The sequence below is a fragment of the Antechinus flavipes genome, chromosome 4 (assembly GCF_016432865.1).
Source record: "Antechinus flavipes isolate AdamAnt ecotype Samford, QLD, Australia chromosome 4, AdamAnt_v2, whole genome shotgun sequence".
Classification (NCBI taxonomy): domain Eukaryota; kingdom Metazoa; phylum Chordata; class Mammalia; order Dasyuromorphia; family Dasyuridae; genus Antechinus; species Antechinus flavipes.
In genome coordinates this window covers 374622121-374635338 of record NC_067401.1, presented here as the reverse complement: position 1 = coordinate 374635338, position 13218 = coordinate 374622121, and the positions used below count along the sequence as shown (strand labels likewise).

The window sequence follows — 13218 nt, the reverse complement described above, 5'->3', positions numbered from 1 at the left end:
AATCTGGTGTTTTATATTCAAAAACATATAAGATAAAAAGGTTATGGAAAAGAGTATTTAAAATACTAGAATTTTCTTTTTCTTTATGTAATAAAGAAAGGTATACTTTGAAATGTATTTTTTTAAAAGTACTGAGTATTATTACTTTAACACTGTCATCATAAAACAACAGGAATCATTTCTCTACTACCTCCACTTTTTTTTTTTATTTAGAATTCATCTTGGAGACAGCTAAAAGCACTTTTTAAAATGACAAGTTAAAATAAAAATATTAACAAATACACTTAAGTCCACATAAACTATACAGTGTGAATATAAATAAAATTCAGCAATGAACTATGAGGTTTGTGCTTTACCCAAATCCACAAGAGCATTCACAGTGAGAAAACCTTTTAAATAGCTATTCACCCACTCACACATAGTAAAGCAAGCCTTGTGCTGGATTAATAGTAGAGAAAGCAATTTCATTTAATGTGTGTAAAACCTCTTTGGGTGGGTGGGGGTAATAGGGTAGGGTTTTGTTTGTTCTTAATGTGTTTTAAAAATACTTAATATTTACTAGGAGTGCTGCCATCTGTAGTCACAGGCTTTAATTAGGTTTCCTTGCTTGAAATTTGTAGCAAGCATTTGTATAAATTTAAATTCCAGTTTCCATGTCAAAATTTAAAAACCCATTGTTGGTTGTCAAATAGAGTTCTTGTTAAAAAAAAAAAAAAAAACCCACCCCTTTGGTGGCTGTTCTCAAAACCCATTATTTGTAGGGCTTGGATAATATTTGGGCACATTTTGTACAGAATCTTAGAATCTGAATTGGAAAGGATCTCCCTCAGAAATCATCTATTTGGTACCTAAACCTAACCAATAATTGCAAATCTAATCCATCCAAGTTCCAGTAAGAAGGTACTAGCTCTCTTTCAAAGGTGTCCCATTCTGCTTTTTTGGATGCTTTGGAAAGAAAATTTACCATTTTACAGAGCCCCAAATTATCTTTTCTACAACGTCAACCCCACTGGAACCAAGGAGAACAAGTTAAATCCTTATATATGACAGCTCTTCAAATAATTGAAAATATGTGTGTAAACACCCCTGGCCCAACCCTCCCCAAGCTTTTTCTCCTCCATATTAAAAATTTTTGATTCGTCCAATCAGTTCTCATATGAGAAGGCCTCAAGACCTTTTATCAACCTTATTGATCTTCTGGAATCTTTCCTGTTTATCAGCAACCTTTCTAAATAGAAACAGGTAATTACCTGTTTTAAACAGCATAACTTTCCTTCCCAAAATATGGTTCAAGGTAATACCAAATGTCACTTTTAGAGATATGGATCATCATATTGGAGTTTGGATGCAGTATTGGTTAATCAATGAGAAGAGAGAATTAGATTCTGTGCCCTCTGGGACAGACAGCTAGGTGGGTAGAGCACCAGCCCTGAAATCAGGAGGACCTGAGTTCAAATTTGACCTCAGACACTTAACACTTCCTGGATGTGTGACTCTGGGCAAGTCACTTTTAACCCTAATTGCCTCAGCAAAAAAAAAAAAAGAAAAGATTCCGTGCCCTCCTCCACCTATACTTGTACAATTTTAAACAGTTTTAATAGTGTGTTTTAAATAGAGGATTTTAGGCTATTTAATACTATTTAGTAGTTTATATGATTCCATTCTCCTTTCCCATTAAGAAAAATATTTTTCTGGTCTAAAAATGCCAAAAAAGTTACAATTATTTATATTACTCTAGGTAGATTTCAAAGTTTGTCTCAGGGCATAATCCTATTCGTTTTTTATTCTTGAATATTTCTGAATTAATTCAAATGATGAAAATTACTCCAATTGTAAGTTTTTTCTTCATGTATAAAAAATACTTAAGTGCCTATCTAAGGAGTAGCAAGCAGGAGCCATTAGTGTTATCAAATACTGCTGAAAGATCAAGGATTAATAAGGACTGGGGGAGGGGAGAAGGCCATTTAATTTATCAATTAAAAAGTCGTTTGTGACCTTGGAGAGAGGGTAGTATTAGTGAGGTGATGGGTCTGGAAGAAATCCAGATTCCTGATCAGAGTAAGAGTGGGTGGTGAAGCATTAGAGACAATCATTCTACAGATTTACTACTGAACAGAAGCTTAGAAAAATGTGTTAATATACCCAAAAAAGTAACTGAAGATCAAAGGATTGTGTTTTTAGGAAAGATAAAACATATGAGCTGGTTTACAGGGAAAATGATAGAAGTCAGAATAGAGGAAGAAAATGAAAGAGAAAAACAGAAGGATCTGGGGAATATTGGATCTTTAAAGGAGGAGTTGGGATTAAAGATGGGACTAAAGTCACAAGCAAAGGTCTTTGTTTGACAAGAAGAAAGCCCCCTCTAACTTTTTATACTGGAGGGAGAAGAGGTGATTGAAGAAAATGATTTTGAGATATGGAGGAAAAAAGATAAGGTGGAGGGAGACAAAACAGCTGCTAGGGATAGTGGATTGAGAATAAATATTTATTGACTGTAGCATATATGTATTTTAAAGATTGTTTCAAAATGAAGTTTCATTTATTTTTATGTAGTTTCATAAATATTTATTAACTTGTTTGCTATGTAGAGATCACTGAGCTAGATGCTACACAAGATATGAAAATGTTTAAGAATGAGATCTCTTCTTGAAGTTTAAAACTGGTTTAAGGAAAAGGAATAGAATGTATATACAAACAGCAAAAATATTTCTAACTCAATCTAGTTAAAATTTTATTTTGCATATAAAAAAGCAAAGGTATATTACTTTGCTTTAAAGTTATGATGTTTATGAAGCCTTATGGTTAATAAAGTCTTCAAATTAGTATCATGTACTGAATGAAGATATATCTAGTGATAATTGATTACATGGCTTGTTGGTGCAAATTAAGATTCAACAAATTGTATCTTTGGCGAGACATAATGAAACTTGGTGGGGGGTAGGGATAGGGAAGGAGGTACTTAAAAATCTGTGAAAGAAAGCCATGTCTGGTTTACTACAATAACTGAACAGCTATCCTCTCATCCTCCCCCCAAAAAATCCACTACAAGTCAGGAAAAAAATGAAAGGCAGAAAAGGTTATTGATTAAATTTGATCTTTGGTAAAGAGCTTGAAAATTTCAAGGAAAATTACATAAAACCCCCCAGTATATCAATATTATGTGAATTGCCAATAAATCTAGACACTTGTTTTCAATTAATTTTGAGCCAAAAAAATGAAAATGAAGTATGATGCTGTCATAAACATTTGTATTTGAAATTTAAGTAACTTAAATTTTTATTCTTAAAATTAATCTTGATTTCTATATCTCTTTAAAAGGATCATAGTGATATTTTATTGGAAAGGGAACATGTGATATATTAAGTCTTTAACTGAGATATGTTTATCCATCATGACACTAGTATGATCATCATCATCATCATCATCATGGTAATGGTAGCACACTGGTCACAGAAAAGGTTGTGTGAAAAGCAAATGGAATCTTGGAGTCAGAAAGCCTTGTTTTAATTCCTTGGTTTTCTGTTTATTTGCTTGGGGAGAACATTTAAAATCTCTGAGTTTTTCTTATTGTGTAAAATAACAACTACCCTACCAAGTTTACAGGATTGTTCTAAGTACATCGAATGTGATAATATGTATAAAAGCAAATTAGCTGTAAATTATTAAACAAATAAAAAGAGTGTTATTGGTCAGATTTGTGTCTAAGCACATGTTAAAATTTTTATGGTTAATTGGTACTAATATGTTCATTGTACCATTTAGAAGCTGTTTGTTAGGTTGGTTTAAAAAAAAAATTTGCCTACAATTAAAATTTTTCTTTTTCATAGGTGATCAGAGGATTGCTGAAATTTTGGCCAAAAACATGCAGTCAGAAGGAGGTAAATCTTAGAAAATATATTTCGACCTCAATAAGTTTATATTTATTTTGACAAAAAACATTCCATTCCACTCCCACCCCCCCAATAGTTGTGTCTTTTCATTAGCTAGTCTTCAGTTAGTTTCAGTACTTCATAAAAATATTTCTTTAGGTTTTGTATTTACCCCTCTATTTGTAAATGCAATTCAAACTTTTTCCCCCTGTATTTGATAAGTGAATGCTGTCAATGGTATGATTTCTAATTGTCAGTGTTTTATCATATTTACTATTTCTTTTTCTCATAGGTAATGTTTTTAGGAGAAATTGAAGAAATCTTAGATGTGATAGAGCCAACACAATTCAAAAAAATTGAAGAACCTCTCTTTAAGCAGATATCCAAGTGTGTGTCAAGTTCTCATTTCCAGGTTTGATGACTTATTTTCAGTGAATCTATTTCATGTAAAAGCTGGCCCTTTTTGTTTCTTCTGGCTCTAACCTTGCCATATATTTGTTTCAGGTTGCAGAAAGGGCATTGTACTTCTGGAATAATGAATATATTCTTAGTTTGATTGAGGAAAATATTGATAAAATTCTTCCAATCATGTTTGCCAGTTTATACAAAATTTCCAAAGAACACTGGAATCCGTATGTATTTCTTTTTGTATTTTTTCTAATTTGGCCTTTAAATTTTACTTAAAACCTAATCAAATTTGGTATACCTTCTTTAACCACAGCTTATCTTAGTCATTTCTTTCCTCTTCTTGTACATGTATCTTTGTAAAATTTTGGATGTTTTTGTGTATGTCTCTTTTTAACATGTTCTAGTCTTTTTTCTTGCTGTAATTATATCTCCTTGAAGGCAGGAATTATCTCATACTCTTTTAAAATGATAGAATCATAGATTTCTTGGTTAAAAGGAGATAACTTAATCCAACCTCTTAATTTTCCAGATGAAGAAACTAATGCTCTAAGAAGGGATTTGTCTAAGGTCACACTGCTACTTATAAGCAGAATAGGATTTGAAACCCCAGATTGTTTGAGAGTAGAAGCATGCTAATAGTAGAAAGATCTCTGGAGTTGAAGGCCTGGTTTACTGGCTCTGCCATTGCCTTACTTGTATGATCCTAGACAATCTGTGAAATTGGGATTTTAGATCAAGGGACTGAATGAAATGACACATAAGGTCACATTCAGCTCTTAAGTTGATGATCCCCTAACTCCAAATCCAACATTCACTCTATTCTAGTTAATAGGTGCTCGATGGATGTTCAGATAGAGTGCTTATCTCTTCAAAATGATAACAAAGCTTTATTAATTTATTCAAAGCACAAGGTATGTGGAACAGAAAACTTTTAACAAATCAAAATTAATTATATGTAGGCCTCTCTCTTACTTTTGAAGCAATATTACCTAAGTTCTAAGCATACATGGGCCATTCAAAGTCTCAGGTTTGACATTAGGTCTCTTGTTTATTGTATAATAAGCTTCTTGACTTCAATAACCTTTTGTTAGTACTGTTCTTTTCTTCCTAGTGGCTGCATTATGGGTTAGAATGGTAGAATTCAAGAATGCTAGAAAAGGGGGGCACTTTTAATTCACTTCTTCCACCTTTATTCCTGAAAGTGCAGTGTCTCAAGCAGAATGAAACACAGAGCAGAAATGAAAATAACCATGTTTAACTCAACCAAATGATCTATCAACATCAGTAACAGATCTGAATTTTTTTGTTCTAGGACTATTGTGGCACTAGTATACAATGTCTTGAAAACGTTGATGGAGATGAATGGCAAGCTTTTTGATGATCTTACGAGCTCATACAAAGCTGAAAGGCAAAGGTATTTATTATTTTAAATGACATGACTGAAGTTTCCATAGCCTCAGGTGTCTCATATTGAAAATATCAGGATGCTATTTAATCCTGACCAAAATGAGTACTGAAGATATATTTTATAGTATTTATGGAAAAGTTAGTTGCATTTTGAACTTTCAGCTAAAGAAAATTATCCAAACAGCACCCATTAATCATTTTCACATGTGCTATCTCACTTTAATAAATTTATGCTAATTAGAAATAGCTAAACTATGTCATATCTTGGAAGAGATAAAACTTCAGTGTACAGGTCAGCATTTCTCCAAAATAATTTGGCCACAGAAAACTTGGGTTTAAAATACAGGATGGAATGCCCCCTTTTTTTGGTGGAAATGTGAACTACTAGAGAATGGCATTGTAAAATGAGCATATTTCTCATTCAGGAGCAGTATGCTTCTATTAATGCAACCTAGTTTTTGACTGCCGTTTGTCACTGTTGACTCATGTTGAATTTCTAATACATTAAAACTCCAGGTCTTTTATATATAATCTATTGATTTTCTAAGCATCTTAAATATTTAAAAACTAAGACTACATTCATCTTTATGAAATATCATTGTATAAGATTTGTTTCATTTTAGCCTAAAATTTTTGGGGAATTTTAATTTTTGTCATCCAGGATGCTAATTCTCTTCCTGAGCTTTGGGTCATTTCCAGATTTGCTAAGCTCTTGTGTCATCTGTGCCTTCAGCCAAGTCGTTTATGAAAAGGTTAAACAGGAACAAGAGGAAGATCCTTGAAATATTTCACTAGAAAACTACCTTTCAATTTGACATTGATTTATTAATCACCATATTGCATCTTGTCATTAATATCTCTTAACCTTGTCATTTCCTTGAACAGCTATCCAGTCTAGTAACATCATTATATTTTTTTTTAAGGGATTATTTTGGCATGATATAAAATCGTTGCTTTAGTGCTTAAAGAAATTTTCAATTTAGTCTAATTCTAATTTTATAAATGAGGAAACTGAGGCACAGAAAGATTAAATAATGTGTTTTCAATGAACCCATAGTGCTCTTTTTACTTTGGTATCTAATGTTTCCTTACTGGTTAGAAACACCAGAATAAAACTTCTTCTTTTTCATGGTTTGCCTTGCTTTCTGAATCCTGGAGTTATCAGCAAGGCAAGTTATCCCAATTGTTTTGCTTTTTTTTTTTTTTAAAGAAGAAAAAGAGATCTAACTTGATGCCCAAATAGTTAAAGCTTCCCCATCATTACTTACTTACTGTATTTGCTTTTCATTTATTTGGATCATCTTCCATTTCTTCCTTCTAGCTGAATGCTTTAAAATATACTCTCATCACATGATTGTTTCTATTTCTCCATCATGCTTAACGTGGATATTCTTTCGAACTGTTCTTGCAGTTATTTGTAATTGATTTAGTAAATCAATTATTAACAAATGATATTTTGAAATCAGCACCATTCATTATTGGGAAGTTGGAACTCAGATATGTCATTAACTCTGAGTCAACCCATTCAACAACCATTTAATAAATGCCTGTCTTATGTTAGACAGTGGGGTTACAAAGGTCAAAAAGCAGCCCTCCTTTCAAGGAGCTTTATAACAGTCTAATGGGAAAAACAACATGCAAATGCATACAAACAATTACATGGGATAAATTAGCTAGAGCTTCCATAGAGTAGATGGGCATTTCCTTTTTTTTTTTTTTTTTTTTTTGATGGGCATTTCCTTTCTAGAAAAGACAGTTAAGTTACATAAGTCATTGCCAAAAAAGCTTCATTTTGGGGCTATAAAAATGAGATGAGCACACATACTTTTTTGTTGCTTGGGATGAGGCAGATGCATCTTATTTGGGAAATAATAGGACTCAAATGCTTTATCAAAGGGCAGTTAAGTGAACATGGATGAGGTCTGTTCTGATCATTGGTGTATTGATGCATGGTATGTTACTCTTAGCACTGGTCTAAACATTTCTGCTTACATTTGTTTTTTATCTTTTCTGCAGAGAGAAAAAAAAGGAATTGGAACGTGAAGAATTATGGAAAAAATTGGAGGAGTTAAAGTTAAAGAAAGCTTTGACTGAAAAGCATAACAGTACTCACAATGTGCACAATGCACTCAACAGTACAAGTGCCAAATAAATGAAATGATGACGACTTCTGCTTGAAAGGCAGACTTTTTGTATACACTTTTTTGAAATATGTAAAAATTTGCAAAGGAAAAAACCTCAACAGTATAATGTAATTAAAAGGCCAATTTTTTTTCTGGCATCTGTAAATGAAAAATTTGTGGACTAAACATAGCCATATGTTACATCATGACCACAGTATATTGTAACTTTTTTGTCTAATCATTGATTTATTGTGTCACTTCTGAAGTTTCACAGAAATGAATGAATTTTTATTATACATGATATGAGTGAGATAATTATGGGAGTGGTGAGAATTATGACTTGAATTTTTTTTGATTGTGTTGCATTGCACATAGATGTAGTAGCTATGTACATTTTTTAAATGTGCTTTTCACATTGCTGCACACCTTGGTTGAGTTATAGGAAAGGCAGTATTTCCTAAAATAAAACTAAGGTACAATCCTTCCTTTCCTTCTTTTTCCTTCCAGTAACACAAAGGGAGGAATAGCCTAACTTGCCCTTTTACCTTTTGTCCTTAAAGATATTACTGTATTCTGGAATTTGAGTGAAAAACTTAAAATTTCCAGGAAAAAAAATTGTGATATTTTTAAAGCACAAGTTAGAAATAAAAGCTGGGAAAATAAACCAAAATTCTCCAGAATGTTCCTTGTGGTCAGCTGGAGAAATCCCCCTTTTACCTGCCATCCCATTAATGACATTCACTGGTCAGCAGGCAGCTTCGTAGAAGAGTGATGATGACATGATCTCTGACATTACCTCTCATTCATTCCTCCTCTTCCCTTCCCCATGAAGCACAGGGCTGAAGGCAGGGCCTCTGAGCCCTTCCTCCTTGCCTTTCTCCATTTTCTCCCCCTCCCATCACACTGATGGAGGCTTAGGGGGGTCCCTCAGTAGGGGGTGCAGAGCTCTAATGATCACTGCCTGGCTTTATTTAAAAGAAATGCAGTATGCTTCCTAAATAGAAGATTCAAGAAATTGATTCTAGGGGGCCTCGTATATTTTTACTTGATCAGATATTTCTCACATCTTTTGTTATCAGAGTACCATTCCAATCTCTTGCGGTTGCATAGAAAGCTGTTTTGTAATGGAAGATCTTCACTGGGGGATTGAGCAGCATTTAATAAAGTCTATGTTTGTAGTTTGTTGTATGTTATCTTTGTCTACTCCACCAGGCTCTAGAAATACTGCCGATTGGAATTCTCTAGCAAGATTTATTTGATAAAATAGCTGAACACAAGTAAGAAGATAAAATGATGATGGAGCATGTGGGTATATATACTGTTTATCAAAACAAAAATTTGGCTGCCAAGGGTCAGAGTTAGAGCCAGTAATCAGCAGCTGTCAACCAGAGCTTACTCTGGTAAATGGATGTGTAGGAAATTTTAAAATCCTACAGTGCCCTCCCCAGCACCTCAGATGGCCCATGTGAACTTAAGAGACTATGAATTGATTTGAAAATTAGTGTTTATAGAAGACAAGTTGTGGTCCAAACCATTGCTCCCCTGTTAACACAGATTGTTTTTATAAGAAGTCATTTTTTTTGTTTTTATTTAATTGCCTCAAGTATCCATTATTCTCTTCCTAGGCATTCTTAACTGGAAGTCTGGGAACCTAGGTGTGACACAGAGGAAGAGGGTGTTGAGGCTGAGGTCAGGAAGATTGGATTTCAAATCTGGCCTCAGGCACTTGCTAGTTGTGTGGACAAGTCACTTCATTCTGCCTCATTTTTCTCAACTGCAAAATGAGGATAATAATAGCACCTAGTCCCCAAGGTGACTGTAAAGATCAAACGAAATAATTGTAAAGTACTTAGCACTGTACCTGGCACCTAGTAATAAATGCTATGTAAATGTTTATTTCTGTTTTAATAGTTTGATAACCATACTTCAATATAATTAGCTTTTCTTGTAATATCCTATGTATTTTGTTTGACACATTTAAAGGATAGTAGCTAGGTGGCCCTGTGGATAAAATACAGGACTCTAGAGTCAGAATACTCTAGTACTGCTGTGTGATCCTGGCCAAGTCACTTAACTTCTGTCTGCCTTAGTATTCTGACATTGTAAAATGGGGACAGTCATAGCACTTACCTCATAGGATTGTTGTGAGGATTAATTGCAATAATTTTTGCAGAGCACTTAGTACAGTGCCTTGTGATGACTCATAAAGACAATAAATACTTGTTTCCTTTCTGCTAAAACATTGAGAGTTCATGACACAAAAAAAGACTTAAGAAAACCCCTTTTCCCATATAAAAAGCCATATTTTCTTTGTGAACTTTCTTTGTGAATTTCCCTCAGATGCTTAAAAGATGCTGCCTTTTCCTGCTGAAGCAGTCCCCTTTAACACATTCTTGAAAGTGTCAGGCATCCTCTCTTAGTCAGCTCATTGTCCCAGAACAGTCTTCCTAAATTCCCATTGTCTCATTTGAATCCCACTCACATCACTCATGAACCTCTGTGAGCCTGGGCAAATGACTTCTCTGAATCTCCATTTTTCACAGTTTAGCAGGGTGTGGTATATAGTAGGTAGGACATAAATATCTTTTCCCTCTTTCCTCTCCCCTTTTTTCCTCTCTGTAAAATAGGAATAATATGCACTGTCCACTTGTTATGAGTAGAATTCTTTGTAAAATTTAAAAATGCTTTTACTCAGTGTTTTAACTAAAGATACCCATTTAATGCCAACCAGCACTAACAGTAAAATTCAATGAGTGCCTCCCAACCACAGAAGTGTGTGTGAAGGAGATGGGCCAGCAACAGCAGCAGCAGCCACCTTCCAAGAGAAGAAGAAAGGGTAGGCAGGCAGCCTCATCCTTCTGCGTGCTGGGAAGCTCCCTTTCTATAAAGTTTCTATTTTAGGGTAAGAGGAGTACTTTTTTCCCCCCACTTGAAGAGGGACTACAGTACAGGCTTGGCTATGTAGCTAATTGTTTTAACAGTGTTGTTCTTTAAATAGCTAAGATGCTTGTATCCCTTTCCTGATTCTCCAGAGTTTATTCTATCAAAAATGCATTTTAAAAGGTCTCTGTGAACTTTATATGATATCAGCAACACAATTCAAGGTGGCCTTCGAAACATGTTTTTGTTAAATTTTAAGCAACACTAAAGTGACTGTCATCTTTAAAAGATATTTATTTCTAAAATACTTCTAACAAGGCTACTTTTAGTACTTTTAATGTAAGCTTTCAAAAGTGTTTTTGAAATAAATTGTATGCTTGGCTCTGCGTTTGCCTTAAAATAAGATGTAGGGGAAAAAGCATAGCTGGGATTGTTTTCTTAAGCTTTTGTAGAGGAGACAAATTGCAAGGGCATAGTTTCTTTTAGATGGGCTTCCTTAGTCAAAAACAGAATTCATTTTCTTTTTGGACACTAGACAAATGTGACCCACTTATCATCAATTTGGAACTCCTCACCCTTCCCTCTCACCATTTGAAGGGCAATAGCAAGGTGAAAATTTTGAAACTGTTCTAATTTGATCCATGATTTCTTTTGTAACTAGAAGAGACTTCAAGAAGTCATGCGGATATTGTCTATTCGTAAAATTCATTTCTCGGTAGCACAGTGGATTAGAACACTGGATTTGGAGTCAGGAAGTCAAATCCAGCCTCAGACAACTTACTAGCTGGGTGACCCTTGGCAAATCAGCCAGCCTCTGTCTGCCTCAGCTGTAAAAAGAGAATCATAATAGCCCCTACTTTGGTAAGGATCAGACGGGATTTTTGTAAAGTATTTATGGCACAGATACTGGCACCTAGTAGATGTCATTAAATACTTAGTCCCTTCCTCTACTAAACACTGAGACCCAATCCACTGGAGTAGAAGCACTAAAAGTCACAGACCAGACCAGTAAAGAGAATTTTAAACAGATGGGATGGTGAGGGATACAGAGAATAGAGTTAGCACAGTTCATTGGTAGAGCCTTGCTGGGGGCCAGCTTGAACAGGATGTCACTGTCCCTTCCCTCCTGACATGGATGGGCTGTAGCTGAGCTAAGAAATGGATCATTCTGGAAGTAAAGGTAAAGTGTTACCTATTTCTCCCTCATCAGCAAAGAAATTGACACTTTTTTTTGAGAAGTCCCAAGATGAATGAGTGGTTTGAGCAAATTGTGCATTTAGCCCTCAAAGCCCACTACTGTCTGGGTTTGCTTCCTCCCCACAATATTTGTTCCCTCACTACATGGAAGGGTCTCTGTGGGTCAAGTAAAAGTTATTTCCTCAAGCTTTTGTATAGCTATTGTCATATAATGCTCAGACAATTAAGTGAATGGTCATTCAGAAGATATTTAATCACTCATTTCAAGTAGCTTTTAAAAATATGTCACTTCATATTTCACATGAAAAAGCTTGTCAGCTGCTGACATTCTCATGTTGATGGGAAATAATGTACTGTAGGACAAGTGCATAGACTCAGGTCTAAGAACTGCTGTTCTTGTGAATGGAAAGAAAAATCTGATTTTCTCAGAGCACTTATAACCATCTTAAGTAATGAGACCCCAATTCACTACAGGCTTTTTAAGCAGTTGTGTTCCATCAGAATCGTTGAGGAGTGTCGAAGTGCATCTCAAACACAGAGAAAGACATGTCACAGCATCTTACACAATTAATTGGTCATTGGTTGAGCTCTCTGAACTCCCACCTCAATTTGCAAATTGGTCCAATTTTTAGATGATTCATTAATAACTTAAAACATTTAAATAACTTTAGGAGTTGCCTTTGGATCTATCCTCAGCACCAGTCAGCCTCCTCTTGGGCCAAATCAGAAGGGTGGTTTTCCCAAACTGTCACTTAAGCATAACAAATATCCATTCAGGCAAATGCAGAGTTAGTGGTGACCAGCTGGCGGGTCACAGCTGGGGTGTTAGCATCCCTCAAGTTCACAGCTCTACCCAGTGTGTAAACACCATCGTGCAGACGCACTTTCAGCTGATGTGGTTGGCTGCTTGACTTTTCCTTTTCAGATAGCGTTTTCGAATTTTGATCATCCACTTCACACTTAGCTTGGCAAACTCTGCCGCCTTGAATAATGCTAAGAAGGCCCCACAAAGAAGAGCAATTGTGTTCCATGGGTTGGCAGTGATGATCTAAAAAACAGAAAATTGTTGGTTAATGCTTCAGACATAGCTGACTTTGTGACCCCATTTGGGGCTTTCTTGGCAAAGATATTGGAGCGGTTTGCCATTTCCTTCTGCAGTTCATTTTACAGATGAGGAAACTGAGGTAATCAGGTCGAAGACTTAACCTGGATCAGAGAGTTAGTATCTGAAGCGAAATTTGAACTCGGGCCCAGCATTTTACTGTACCACCTAGCTCCCTTCAAATATAAAGACAATAAAAAGAATATAGTCCTTTATATTATGTAGCATTTGG

General features: G+C 35.0%; 2 protein-coding genes across 4 annotated transcripts in view; one reads left to right on the top strand and one right to left on the bottom strand.

Moving 5' to 3' along the window:
- PPP2R5A (protein phosphatase 2 regulatory subunit B'alpha) overlaps positions 1-8985 on the top strand; it is a 72976-nt gene extending 63991 nt beyond the window's left edge. For all 3 annotated transcript variants that reach the window (XM_051998424.1, XM_051998426.1, XM_051998425.1), the window contains 5 exons: positions 3828-3878; positions 4162-4281; positions 4374-4501; positions 5590-5691; positions 7701-8985. In XM_051998424.1, coding sequence (XP_051854384.1) covers positions 3828-3878; positions 4162-4281; positions 4374-4501; positions 5590-5691; positions 7701-7836 — 537 coding nt within the window. In that variant the 3' untranslated portion in view covers positions 7837-8985. The remainder of the gene's footprint in view (positions 1-3827; positions 3879-4161; positions 4282-4373; positions 4502-5589; positions 5692-7700) is intronic.
- A 3127-nt stretch (positions 8986-12112) lies between these two features.
- PACC1 (proton activated chloride channel 1) overlaps positions 12113-13218 on the bottom strand; it is a 33381-nt gene continuing 32275 nt past the window's right edge. The window contains exon 8 of the mRNA XM_051998427.1: positions 12113-12932. Within this exon, the coding sequence (XP_051854387.1) occupies positions 12771-12932 (162 nt within the window). The 3' untranslated portion in view covers positions 12113-12770. The remainder of the gene's footprint in view (positions 12933-13218) is intronic.